The sequence below is a fragment of the Rhinolophus hipposideros genome (genome assembly GCF_964194185.1).
Source record: "Rhinolophus hipposideros genome assembly, chromosome: 21".
Classification (NCBI taxonomy): Eukaryota; Metazoa; Chordata; class Mammalia; order Chiroptera; family Rhinolophidae; genus Rhinolophus; species Rhinolophus hipposideros.
Genome location: NC_138067.1, coordinates 18182559 through 18196124, shown reverse-complemented (window position 1 = coordinate 18196124; position 13566 = coordinate 18182559). Strand labels below are relative to the sequence as shown.

Below are 13566 nucleotides of genomic sequence, written 5' to 3'. Positions count from 1 at the left end.
GGCCCAAATAAGATTCCTTTCCCCCTTAAGGACAGGCTAGAGAGAGGCAAATACTAACATATCAAGAATGAGTATCAGATTTGAATCCTCAAACTCAATAATCCATTGCCAGAGAGTTCTCCGCTCATTGCTAAGAGTTATGGCCAGTATGATTTCAGGTTAGATTTAATACTTGCACTAAGCCCATTCTGCCTCTTGTAGTCTGCTGACCTACTGTGCTATGTAAATAACGGTTCTCACACATATGCCTACCTTCCCACCTTGTTTGGCACTACTTTGACCCCTGGTCTCTACATTTCAGCTATACCGGCCTTCAATCAGTGTCTCAAGTATTCCAAGCTCTTTCCTGCTTCCCAGCCTTTGTATAGGGTGTTTTATTTGGAAGTTTCCTTCATCTGCACCACACACTCCTAAATTCCTATCCATCATTCAAGTCTTAGCTTAAACTTACACTTCCTCAGTGGAGACCTTCCTAGCCTAGGTTGGATAATATGTTCTCTTGGGAGCCTCCACTTCTCTTCTGAGGCACTTCATTCAATTCCAAGTATATTTTATGAATAATTATTTGGTATCTGACTCCCTTACTGGACTATAAGTTTCATGAGGGTAGGTACCACGTCTGCTTTGTCCACTGCTGTATTTCCAGCACCTTAGCTCAGTATCCGGCACATAGCAAGCATACAGTAAATATTTTTTGTGACTAAATTAAAAGATTACAAATTAAGTACGACGTAGAAGATCTATACACTGGAAACAAAGCTTTAACTTGCTACAAGATATAGGTGGAACAATGAATCTTGTGCTAAAATGTAATATGCAAAACAGATGGAGTTCCAAATAACCAGCAGGTTACAAAGGTTTTCCCCGGACGACAATAGTGGGACCAGCTTTGGAGCGCCTTTACAGAGAGGGTCAGAGAATTCAGTAATCTCCATGGATACAAAATACTCTGCCAGGTGTTTCCAAGTCAAGCTTATGCCAAGTCACAAAGGGCTCTTCCCTTCTGATGGTGAAGTCTAAGCAGGTGACCAAGTGGAAGTGGCACAATTTTTTTGTCATCTACTTTGGAGACAATTCCCATTAACAATCTGACTTGTTTATCTTGGTTTTTCTATGTGCAAATGCAATATCCATTCTTATTTCTCACCAGGGTACGGAGGGGAAATAAGAGGTTTGTCTCTTCTCTTTCTTTTCTCCCTCCCTCCATTCAGGTTTGGGTCATGCCTGCAACTCACCTGAACAGCTCCTCCCAGCATGACAGCCACCAGGCCCATGGACATGCTCAGGGTCTGTGACTCCACCGTGCTCTCTGCCTGGTGGGCCAAGCTTGCACATGCTCGCTGCAGGGTTGCTGCTACAAAGTCTACCACCTACACAGAAATGGGATTTAGAATCATGAAGAGTAAGAAAAAAAATTGCAACATTCCCCTTACATTTTACCTTTCCACACCCTCATCCTCTTCCACACAACACCATGATAGCAAGAACATTCCAGAACAACTGATACTATGTAGCAGGCATGGTGCTCTGTGTTTTACATGCACAATCTCACTGAGGTCTCATATCAACTCTAGGAGGTTGGTACTCTTATCCTCATTTTGAAATGAAGAATCTGAGTCTTAAAGAGGTTATCTGCTCAAGGCCATACAGTCAGTAAGTGAGAAAACCCATGTATACCTTCTCAAAAGTTTTAACATACTAATCCAACTTCCTTCACTTCCATGAATTTTGCCATTTACTTTCTGATCATCTTAGAGGGTCCTAGATCAGCTTCTCCTAATGAGATTTCCTCCTCAAGGATTCCTTCCCCCACCCGTTAGACTGCCATTCTGACAATCTAATTCCAGTAAGCAAAGAGGCGTCCAATTTTATCTGGAAGCCAGTGTCCTCAAACAATCTGTACAAATGATCTCATCATTTTTCTAAGTATCAAATATTTTTAAAGGATTAAGATTATTCATCTATAAGATTTTACACAGCATTTGGCTAACAACTAAGCGTTACATGGAATTAATTTGGTCAGCAGCATTTTTTTAACTGCATGTGGATCAATCACCTTAAGTAGAAATACCTTTGAATAAAAGCATACACATGTATACACACACATAGACAGACGCGCGCGTGCACACACACTCACACACACACACACACACATTTAGGATTAATGGCTCAAAAGGGAAAAGTAATTTTGAAAATGGGACGGCTGAAATAGGTCATAATAAGCCTCTAAAAACCATGCAAGCTTACGTATTCAACTCTCTGGGCAAATCACATGCTATGCTAGAATCTTTATTGCAAGCTTAAAGTAAAATCTTGGCTTGTTAACACTTGTCTTTTGGAGCAAGGCAGGAAGCTATAAAGGTTATTAAAAGTTCTACTTACTAAAATGAACAATGCTGATTATGGCAATTTTCACCGCCCTCTCTAGCGTAGGACTTTATTGATACTTGAAGTTAAGGACACTGGTCCTTTCTAGAGAAACTGCTGCATCTGCCATCTTGGGCCACCTATTGTTGCCTTCAAGGAGTTTTCTAAAGCACTCTTTATCGGAAGCTTCTATTTCAGCACCAGTATTGTTAAATTACTGAAATAGAACTATCTAGCCTTCTTTTTCTAAGTTCCTCTCTACGATACATATATATACGTATATATATATATATACATAATATGTGTGTATATATCACATACATATATATATATATCATATACATATATGATGCAAAACAAGTAATATCAACCCATTTTTGTTAAGAAGGAAACTTTCTATGTGTGTCTATATATAAAAAAAATCCCTAGGAGCTGTTAAATGACATGATAGCCAGCTTTGCCCCAAACTTTCTTGTAACAACAAAACCACCACACTGGTTTGGACAACAGCACCTCCCCCTACTACTCATTTCCTGTGATTTTGGTGGGGCTGTCAGCCACAAGGATAGGTATGTGACTGAAGTCTGTTCTAGAATTTATGTATATTGCAGGGAGAGGGGAAAGACTTTTACTTTTTAGTTAACTTTTTTTGTAAAGGTGCATAATTTAAAAAGCCAAATATTCCTGAAAGTATATAATTAAAATATAGCAGTGCCCTATCTAATTTCCCCCATTTGATTCTGGCTCTACAAAGGCAACCACTTTTAATGATTTAGCTGGTTAATAATGACATTAAGCATTTACTATTTACCAGGTACCATTCTGACACATTACAGGTATTAACTCACTTAATCCTCACAATAATCCTATGAGGATGTATAAATCTGCTGCCAACATTCTGGTAACTGAGGGAAAGGGGGCTGGAAGCCTCACTATCAGTTTAATCCTCCAGTTTTTCAGTTTGCTAGTACCACCCAATTCCAGACCTCTCTCAAGAATAAACCTCCAGTCTTTTGCTTGGGAGGGAAGAAAAGGTGATTGCATGAAGCTGAAGAAGGAATCAAGGGGTCTACTGAAGCTAGTAGAGCCTTTCAACCTGTTTTAAGCTCTAAATTCGACTTCACCTTTAGAGCTTAGGTAGGGTCTCCGGTCCTTCCAGGGTTCTACAGTGAGAAGTAGCTTGCTTTTTTTTTTCTTTTAAAAAAATTTTTTTAAGTTTTATTGAAACATATTGCTTTGTTTCTTGACTTCTCCCATGCAGGCACTTAGCTTTCCATTTCCTGAAGTTGCTAAATCAGCTACTGTTTTCCAGTTTCCAAATGTTTTTGTTCTCTTTTATTTACTGTCTCTCCTTTCCCGCTCTGTTGGTCCCTATGGTTGTTGCCAGAGGGTGCAGATAAACACATGTGTTCAATAATACACCATCTTTAATCCGAAGTCCCTAATTTTTAAATTTTGCACTTCTATGTTGTTTACATGTCTTTACAATGAGCGTGTGTTACCACCATACCATGATTACACACAGTAACAATCCCTATATCTTCTAATACTTGGTCCATGACTGTTCAAAATGTCTTGTTTTCATCAGGATCCACACACTACATTTAGTTGATAGTCCCTTCGGTCCCTTTTAAACAACAACAATCTTGCTCCCTTTCCATGCCATTTATTTGATGAAGAATCTGGGTCATTTGCATTGTAGAATTTCCCACATTCTGGATTTGGCCGATTGCTTCCTCATGGCATTAACTTGCTCTTCTGTCCTGAGTTTCCTTGATTAGATTCAGGTTCACTTTTGGGTTTTTTTAATTTTAATATTTTTTTGGCAGGTGGTGCTACATACTTCCTATTGCATTACATCAGGAGGCATATAAGGTCTGCTTGTCTACTTATGGTGATGGTAAGATCAAGCTGTCCATACTGAAATATTTAGGGGTCATCTACTGATATCTGCATTAGCCCCGAAATCCATAAAAAATGAGATAGCTAGGCAGATGTTAGCATGGATTAGTAGTATATGATAAAGTAAATGTAACAAAATACTAATAGCAGGATCTAGGTGGTGGGTATATAGGTATTCACTATAAAATTCTTTCAAACTTGAAAGTTTTCATAATAAAATGCTGGTGCGGGGAAGGATCAGTTGGTTCAGGTGTATTTGGCCTAGTTACATTCATTATACAGTACTCCTAATGGTTTTAGCAGACATTGACGATTGTTACCTAGATCCATTATTTCATTAAGGGATTGCAAAACGTAATTTTCTAGTTCTCTTTGAATTTTTTTAGCTGTGATTCTTGTATAAAGAATTTTTTTCCTTTATCGACTATTTCATTACATTGAAATATAGTTCCGAAGGTAAGGCGAGATAAATGCTTTATTCTTTGCCTTCATTTATCAATTTACAAAATAATGAGCTGATGCCCTAGCAACCTCCAAAGATGTCCTGCACGGGGGTTTTTGTGGGAACTCAGATTTTTCTAACTTTGATGTGTTTCGATCCATTGCAGGCATTATTCTTTTTCATGCTCAAAATGTGCTATCTAAGGCCAGTGCAGTCCCTTCAAATTGGCTCCTAGGTGCTACTGCCGTGACAATTAATCTCAGATAGCTTCCTTGTATTCAGGTACAACAAGATGCCCCGAGGCCTACAGTGTATAGTTCCTATCCAAGACCACAAATAAATCTTTAATCCAACAGCTTTGTGTTCTTTCAGTAGGAAATGGTGTTTAGAAACTATAAGCTGGCACAAAGGATGCTTATTGCTACTGGGTTGTCACTGCTTCTTGGCACTGATAGTGGACTGAGCTAGAAGTTATCTATTTTTAAAAAATAGAAAAATAAATCATGAGTTCATACTCTTCCAACTGAAATGAAATATTATAGGGTTTTTATTCACATTCTTTAATTTTATAATACTTTTTCTTCTACTGAAAATCTTGGTTCCCAATGATATTAACAAAATTACTGTAACATTTGTTACTTACAACTTACCCAAATGTGTGTGTATTTTAAAATAATATACCAAAATTATCACTAGCAATAAGATTACTAAATGCAGTTTAACTTTTTTGGTGGTTCTTTTTGTCCTTGACATACTTGAACCTTAGCTGAAGAGTAATTTAATGGGACAAATCACTTTTGCATCAGCCTAAAACCATTGTTCCTTAATTAGGACTAAAGGGAGATAAGTGCAAAAGCTCAAGTCATATCAGTTTTTAGACCATTTCCCCTTCCAACTAGCATCCTGAGACAAAAACATAAGGTCTGTGTGAAAAAGTCTTTAGGGAACTGATATAAACACAGGAGAAACAAATCATCCTATTGAGTAACACAGGGTCAGTGAACTGAAGGAATAAGAGGCCAGGAAAGAAATCATGACCATAATTCTCATTAAACAGTCATGATAAGTCAGAGCTGACAGGCAGCTGCAAATTTTCTCAGCAGGAGCTGTACTGAAATGCTGCTTAGCAACACCGGAAGACAGACGACAATGAGAAGGATACAAAGAGCTGCAGAATCAGATTTAAGCGTGACAATCATACCATCTCACAACTGATTATTCCCCAACCAAGCAACAACTAATTCTGGTAAAATGGTAAAATATGGCAACTGTACTGTCTATGCGTTATTATTTTTTATCTCCTATTAAAAAAGAAACTGGTAAAAATTTCTGAGCCAATAAAATTCGGCGTTGATTCACACAGTTACTCTACTCAGAAAGCATTTTTTAAAATGTCTTAAAACTTCACAGGCTGTTGTGGAGATAAGCTGTGAGTTAGAAGACCTGTAAAATTCAAGCTTTATTATTCATTAGTGATTTTTTTTTCAAATTTGAGTTTCTAATCATTCTCAACTTTTGATGTAAATGAGAATCATCCATGGAGCTTTAAAAAAATACAGATGCCCAGGCTTTAACAAAGACATGCTGAATCAGAATTTCTAAAAGTGGGCCAGGCATCAATATCTTGAAAAAGAACCCAGATGATTTTATTTGCACCAAAAGTTGAAAACCACTGTGATATAATATGTAATATTTAAAACAGTTCTTAAAGTTTTATATGCTTGAGAATTACCTCAGGAGCTTATTAAAAATGTGGATTCCCAAGTTTTGGTCTGGTGTACGTGAGCTCAGTAATTTGCATGTTTAACCAGCATTCCAGGTAACACTGATGCAGGTGTCATCAAATCACACACTGAGTAACATTTTTTGAAAGTATGTAAAGAAACCAAAATGGACAACTACCATCCAGAATGTGACAGCCACTGACCTGAGTGATGTTTGTGAATATCTGCTCAGACATTCTCTCGCACAGAACAGCCATCAGCTGTAGGACCAGCAGCTTCTGCTCTTGGTTTTCCACCAAAAGAGTCTGGTGCTGCTCTAATTCCAAGAGGCTTTTGCTGGAGTAGGGCTTCGTTTTTAACTCAGCTTCATTTTCCACGGCCACATGAGTCAACTCCTATCAGTGTGGGGTAAAAGAAAAAATCTACATAACTAAGAGCTTCAAAAACAGTTAGAAAACTCTATTTGAACTGTGCATTTAAAGCACTAGTCTGTGTTTGCTGTAGCATTATTTATAAAAGCCAAAAACTGGAAATGAAAACATCCGGCAATAAAAAATAAATTGTGATGAATTTATCATATTTCACCAGTTGAAGTAAATGAACTAGATCTACATGGGTGTCAATATAAAGCGATCTCAAAAATAACGTGGAGTGAAAAATATACATTGCAGATGAAGGGAACCAGTTTTGCCACCCTGAAGCTCCCTTTTTGGGATATTGATTTTAAGCTAGTTATTAAGAAACAAAAGACTCAGAAAGAGCTTTGACCATCCCTTCATTCCTACCCAAGAGATTCAGATAGAAAAACCTGCTTCAGGACATCCAGTCAACATGGAGGAGTAGGTAAACGCTGTGCTCACGTCCTCTCAGGACCATCAATTACAACTAAACCACAGAACAACCATAATTGAGAATCGCCTAAAGTCTAGCTGAAATAAAGCTCTACAACTACAGACATACAGAAGAAGAAACCTCGAGGCTGGTAGGAGGGGCAGAGACACAGAACGGGCTAGTCCCACACCTGCATGTGACAATTAAAAAACGAGAAATATCTCAGCTGTGGGGGCACCCCCTGAGGAGCAAGGGGTCCCAGCTCCTCCCTAGCCCAGGGTTTCAGTGCCAAGAAGTCCCCATAACTTCTGGTTGTGAAAACCAGCAGAGATTATGGCTGAGTGAGACAGAGAGCAGATACACTCCCAGGTGCTCCGCTTAAAGGGACCATGCATGGACTTACACAGTCACAGTCTCACTCACTCCGAGCTCCAACCCTGGGGCAGCAGGTCAAAAGGCACCAGGGACATCTGAGGAGGAACTGAATTGTCTAGCTTCAGGTTGAGGGCTGAAGGGGCAGCTTTCTGCCACAAGGAGAAGTTGATGGAAGCCAGTGTTTCTTTGTTGAGCCCTCCCACTCCCTGTGTGCAGATGCAGGCAGACGCCATATCTGAGTCTCCATCAAACTGGCTATCATCTTTTGTCTGTCCTCCCCTAATGATGCCCTGAGACTCCACCCCACCCAACTTTTCAGCACACCCAAGCCACTTTTAGTGGCTTTTCCTTATAAACAGTCTGCCTTGAATCATGCTGCAGACTTTCCCAAAATCTCTCAAAGGTTCACAAAACCCAAACAAACAGCATCTGGCTTTGGTATGTCTCATATCTCTGGCTGAGCAGCCTTAAGCCCAGCACTAGCAACAGCTGGCCTTGGTTTGCTGCTTGGCCTCTCAAGGCCCCTCCAGCACAGCACGAGTGGTGGCCATCTCTGGATTGCTTTGCAGCTCATGCCAGGTGGCCCTGGGCAGGCACAGACTGTGGCTAAACTTGGCCTGCAGCAGGTCCCTTCCCAGGAAGCCCTGGGGCTGGCAGGCACAGTGGCCAGCTTTGGACTAGGCCAGAGCATCACTCGGTCACCTCCAAGGACGATACACCCAAAGGGCAGACTGGGTTGGCACCAGAGGTCCACTAGAGCAAACCCTGCTCTGTAGGGTCAGCCACTGCACAAAGCTCCTCCACTGTACTCACAGCCAGTCCTCATAACCAATCAGCCTGAGGGTCAACCCCTTCCACTGACATGCAAACAGCAATCAAGACTCAACTATGAGAGGAGGGCACACACAATCCACACAAAGGACAAGACTGGAGCACCTGGCTCTGGTGACCAAGGAGGACACTTACTATATAAGGCCACTCTACTAAGACAGGGAAGCACAGCAACCCTACATAAAAACAAACAAAGGGAGGCAGCCCAAATGGGGAGACAAAGAAACATTTTCCAAATAAAAGAACAGAACAAGGCTCCAGAAAAAGAACTAAACAAAATGGAGACAAGCAATCTACCAGATGCCGACTTCCAAACACTGGTTATAAGGATGCTCAATGATCTCTGGGAGAACTTCAACAAAGAGCTAAGAAACATAAAAATGGAGATAGAAAACATAAAAAAGAACCAGTCAGAAATAAAGACTACAATAACTGAAATGAAGACTACATTAGAGGGTATCAAAGTAGATTAGATGAAGCAGAGGATTGAATCAGCGATTTGAAGATAAGTAGCAGGAAACACCCAATCAGAACAGCAAAAAATAAATAAATAAGAATCAAAAAAATGAGGAGAGTTTAATGGGTTTCTGGGACAACATCAAGCGTACCAACATTCACATCATAGAGGTACCAGAAGAAGAGAGAAAGCAAGGATTGAAAACCTATTTGAAGAAATAATGACTGAAAACTTCCCTAACCTGGCAAAGGAAATAGATGTACAAGCCCAGGAAGTGCAGAGTCCCAAACAAGATGAATCCAAACAGGCCCACACCTAGACACACTATAATTAAAGTGCCAAAGGTTAAAGACTAAGAAAGAATCTTAAAAGCAGCAAGAGAAAAACAGTTACCTACAGGGAGCTCGCATAAGACTATCAGCTGATTTCTCAACAGAAACTTTGCAGGCCAGAAGGAATTGGGAGGAACTATATTTAAAGTGATGAAAAACAAGTACCTACAACCAAAATTATTCTACCCAGCAAAGCTATCATTTCGAATTGAAGGATAAAGAGCTTCCCAGGCAAGAAAAAGCTATAGAAGTTCCTCACCACCAAACCAATATTACAAGGAATGTTAGAGGGACTTCAAGACCAAAAAAAAAAAAGAGAGAGATGCAAAATATGAGCAATAAAATTGCAACAACTACATATCTATCAATAATTACTTTAAATTTAAATGGATTAAATGATCCAATCAAAAATAGGGTGGCTGTTATCCAAGAAAACAAGACCCTTATGCTGCCTATAAGACTCACTGCAGATCAAAAACCACACAGACTGAAAGTAAAAGGATGGAAAAAGATATTTCACGAAAATAGAAAGGAAAAATAAAAGCTGTGGTAGCAATACTTACACCAGACAAAATAGACTTTAAAACAAAGGCTATAACAAGTAACAAAGAAGGACCCAGTAATCCCACTTCTGGGTATTTATCTGAAGAAACCCAAAACACTATTTCAAGGGAACATGTGTATCCATATGTTCATTGCAGCATTGTTTACAATGGCCAGATATTGAAGCAGCCTGGGTGTCTGTCAATGGAAGAATGGAGAAAGAGGAGGTCATACATATATACAATGGAATATTACTCGGCCATGGTAGGGAATGGATTCTTGCCATCTGCAGCAGCATGAATGGACCTGGAAGGTATTGTTCTGAGTGGAGTATGCGAGACAGTGAAAGTCAGATGCAATGTGATTTTGCTTATATGTGGAATCTAAAGAACAAAATAAACAAGCAAACTAAACAGAAACAAACTCATAGATACAGAGAACATTTCGATGGTTGCCAGATGGGAAGGGGGTTGAGAATAGGTGAAAAAGAAGAAGGGATTAAGAAGTACAAATTGGTTATTACAAAGTAGTCACGGGGATGGATGTAGGGTATAACCTAAGGAATATAATTAACAATACCATAATATTAGGTTGGTGCAAAAGTAATTGCGTTTTTTGCAATTATTTTTAACCTTTTAAACCACAATCATTTTTGCAACAACCTAATAACTATGTATAGTGTCAGATGGGTACTAGATTTATTGGGGTGATAGATGGAAGGAGATTGCGGGACAGGGTGAAAAAGAAAAAGGCATTAAGAAGTACAAATTGGTAGTTACAAAATAATCACAGGATGTAAAGTAGGCATAGGGAACATAGTCAATAATATGGTAATAACTATATATAGTACCAGATGGGTACTAAACTAGTCAGGGAGATCACTTTTTAAATTACGAGGTGAGACAATTAAGTTCGCAAACTTTTTTCAACAATGTTGCTAACCTTTTTTTATATCAGAGGGATTATTCATTATGAATTTGTACCAACAGGACAAACAGTTAACCAAGTTTAGTATTTGGAAGTGTTGAAAAGGCTGTATGAAAAAGTTAGACGACTTGGACTTTTCACCAACCATTCATGGCTCTTGCATCATGACAATGCACCAGCTTACACGGCACTGTCTGTGAGGGAGTTTGTAGCCAGGAAACAAATAACTGTATTGGAACACCCTCTCTACTCACCTGATCTGGTCCCCAATGACTTCCTTCTTTACCCGAAGACAAAGGAAATATGGAAAGGAAGACATTTTGACGACATTCAGGACATCAAGGGTAATATGACGACAACTCTGATGGCCATTCCAGAAAAAGAATTCCAAAATTGCTTTGAAGGGTGGACTAGGCACTGGCATTGATGCATAGCTTCCCAAGGGAAGTACTTCAAAGGTGACCGTACTGATATTCAGCAATGAGGTATGTAGCACTTTTTCTAGGATGAGTTTGAGAACTTAATTGTCAGACCTCGTATATTCTTTTAATGTTATTTACAATGAGTGACTGGACAGGGAGATGGATATGAACATGGAAGGTGAGAAAACATTAAAAAGTATCCCTTACTTCAAATTCCAGAAGTGTTAGCCCTAATTCCATCCTTGCGTTTTCCCATACCTACACCAACCTTAAACTCCATAAACATTCTCTTAGAATAGACACTTTATTTAGGGAAACAATAGAGAAGGCAGAGCTGGAGGACAGGGAATCAGAGATCACCTGGCTTATGGTCTCAAACAGTGCAAATAATGACTATTGTTATGGGGCACAGTTACTGTTGGAAATTACGACAAAAGAAAAATAAAAAAAAAAAAGAAAGAAATTACAACAAAAGGAAGCACAACCACCAGTACTAAAGAAACAAACCCAGAAAAGGTTTCAAGTGGCTACAAAATGAAATGAGAGAGGCAGAGCTACTAATTCTCCTTTCCACCTACCTAACAAAACAACCAAAAGGATAAGGGATTACTCTGTAGCTGTAAAACCTGCTATTAACTTCAAAAGAATTCTTACTGTCAACACAGAGCAAAATTAACCCTTTCACAGATCAATAGTCCTGCTTTGGTCATCTCTAAAATTTCAGTGCAGTCATTCAATCGTATGCTGAAGTTAAGTGTCTTCTTTTTATTAAACCTACTGAAAAATAAATTACCCTTATGTCCTCAGATTATTTCTCCTAATAGGACCTAAATGTAGAACCTAAAATTATGAACTAATCTGTAGTTCTTACCTTCAAGCAGAAGATAAAGAAGTCACCGGCCAAACCACATTCCTGGCAGTGGGACAGCAAGTCCCCAAGATGCTCTACCTGACACTGTTCTGAGGACACCTTCTGGTATAGTGCTTCTTCTTCATCTTCATCACTGCAATGTGGAGTCAGATTTATCTTGGTAAGATTGATCACTCAGAGACATTTTTTTTGAAACCCCATTAATAATATCCTAAAGTAACATGTTATTTCCATAAAGCAAATTGTTAGAAAGATCTAAAAATTTTGTTTATTTTCCTGTGACCCCATGCAAATAAAAAGTATTTATTCCATGAGAATAAAAAGTATTTATTCTCAGATGCTAGGCTGCCGTGTCCTGCATAGTTATTTCCTCAGACAGGGAAAAGATTCATGAAGAATACTCTCTCAGTGTCAACTTTTTGGAGACATGAAGTGTTTTAAGTATCTAATGAAAGTATGGACTCTATTTTCAGAAGAAAAAAAAATCCACATTTGCATATAGAAACATTTCCTGTGTGTAATTTCAAGGGGAGTATAGGCCCCTAGAAGCCCATGTAGAGACCCCACGCTAAGGACCCGGTCATGGATGGAGATTCACTCACGCACTGCCTATTCGCTGTTTTTCCTACCACGAAGGGAACCTATAAAATTCTCTCTATAGTCACTACATTGGTCCCAGGTTAAATTGTTTCAAAGTATTTTTTAAATAAAAATGACAAAATTTTTAAAACTTTTTCAGTTTAGAGTCATATGCATAGTTATAACCACAAAGTCTATTAATGCTCAACAACTCTCAGTAAATTGATTTTGTACTGTTTGCAATCAATGTTTCTTTTTTCTATTTTCCTCTAGTTCATCATATTGAGTGTTCTAAAACTTAACATTAACCATGAATAAAAATATTAAACACTTTAATAAACAGCATCATTTTGAATGTGATATGAAATCTAAATAGAGTAGCTGCTACCAGTTAAATACCATATGACTCTGATCAACAAGAACTTATATTCTGAGGTAATAACATCTACACATATCACCCAGAAAATGGAAATAATTTAAAATACACTGGTGAGATGCTGGAGAAATAAAATATCCATTTCACTAGCATTTATTAAGCACCTTCTAATCAATCCCTAGGAAAAGCAAAACCCCATCATAAAGTCGCCATAAAAGACAGCTGTCAGGCAATTTCTGTTAGGAGTAAGTCTGACTCTGAATACACACATTTTGAGAGTCAGAAACAGCATCGGTGCTGAGGGTGAACATGGGTCTGCCCTGTACTCTAATTCACTAGCAAAGACTTTGTGAAGGAAGTCAGCTTGTTGCGATGCAGAGCTGTGTGACTCCAGTAAATTGCACCTACTATTAGCTAGCAAGTAGGTAAAACCTATAGAATTACTTAAAGCTGACATTTCGTTTAGAGATTATAAACAGCAGCACCTCAGCGACTTGAGTTTCTGGTTTCCTTTCTATCAGCGCCCCTTAGTGGACAAGTCTTAGAATGGCCTTTTGGGTACAATCAAATCTGAAGACAGTCAATGA

At 38.8% G+C, this 13566-nt stretch overlaps 1 protein-coding gene across 2 annotated transcripts in view; it reads right to left on the bottom strand.

Annotated features, from left to right (window-relative positions):
- TANGO6 (transport and golgi organization 6 homolog) overlaps positions 1 to 13566 on the bottom strand; it is a gene marked incomplete at its 5' end in the record, with an annotated part of 142882 nt that overhangs the window by 93982 nt on the left and 35334 nt on the right. For both annotated transcript variants that reach the window (XR_013992125.1, XM_081031006.1), the window contains 3 exons: positions 1236 to 1370; positions 6639 to 6830; positions 12025 to 12157. Coding sequence is in view for 1 of the 2 variants with exons in the window: in XM_081031006.1 (XP_080887132.1) it covers positions 1236 to 1370; positions 6639 to 6830; positions 12025 to 12157 (460 nt within the window). The remainder of the gene's footprint in view (positions 1 to 1235; positions 1371 to 6638; positions 6831 to 12024; positions 12158 to 13566) is intronic.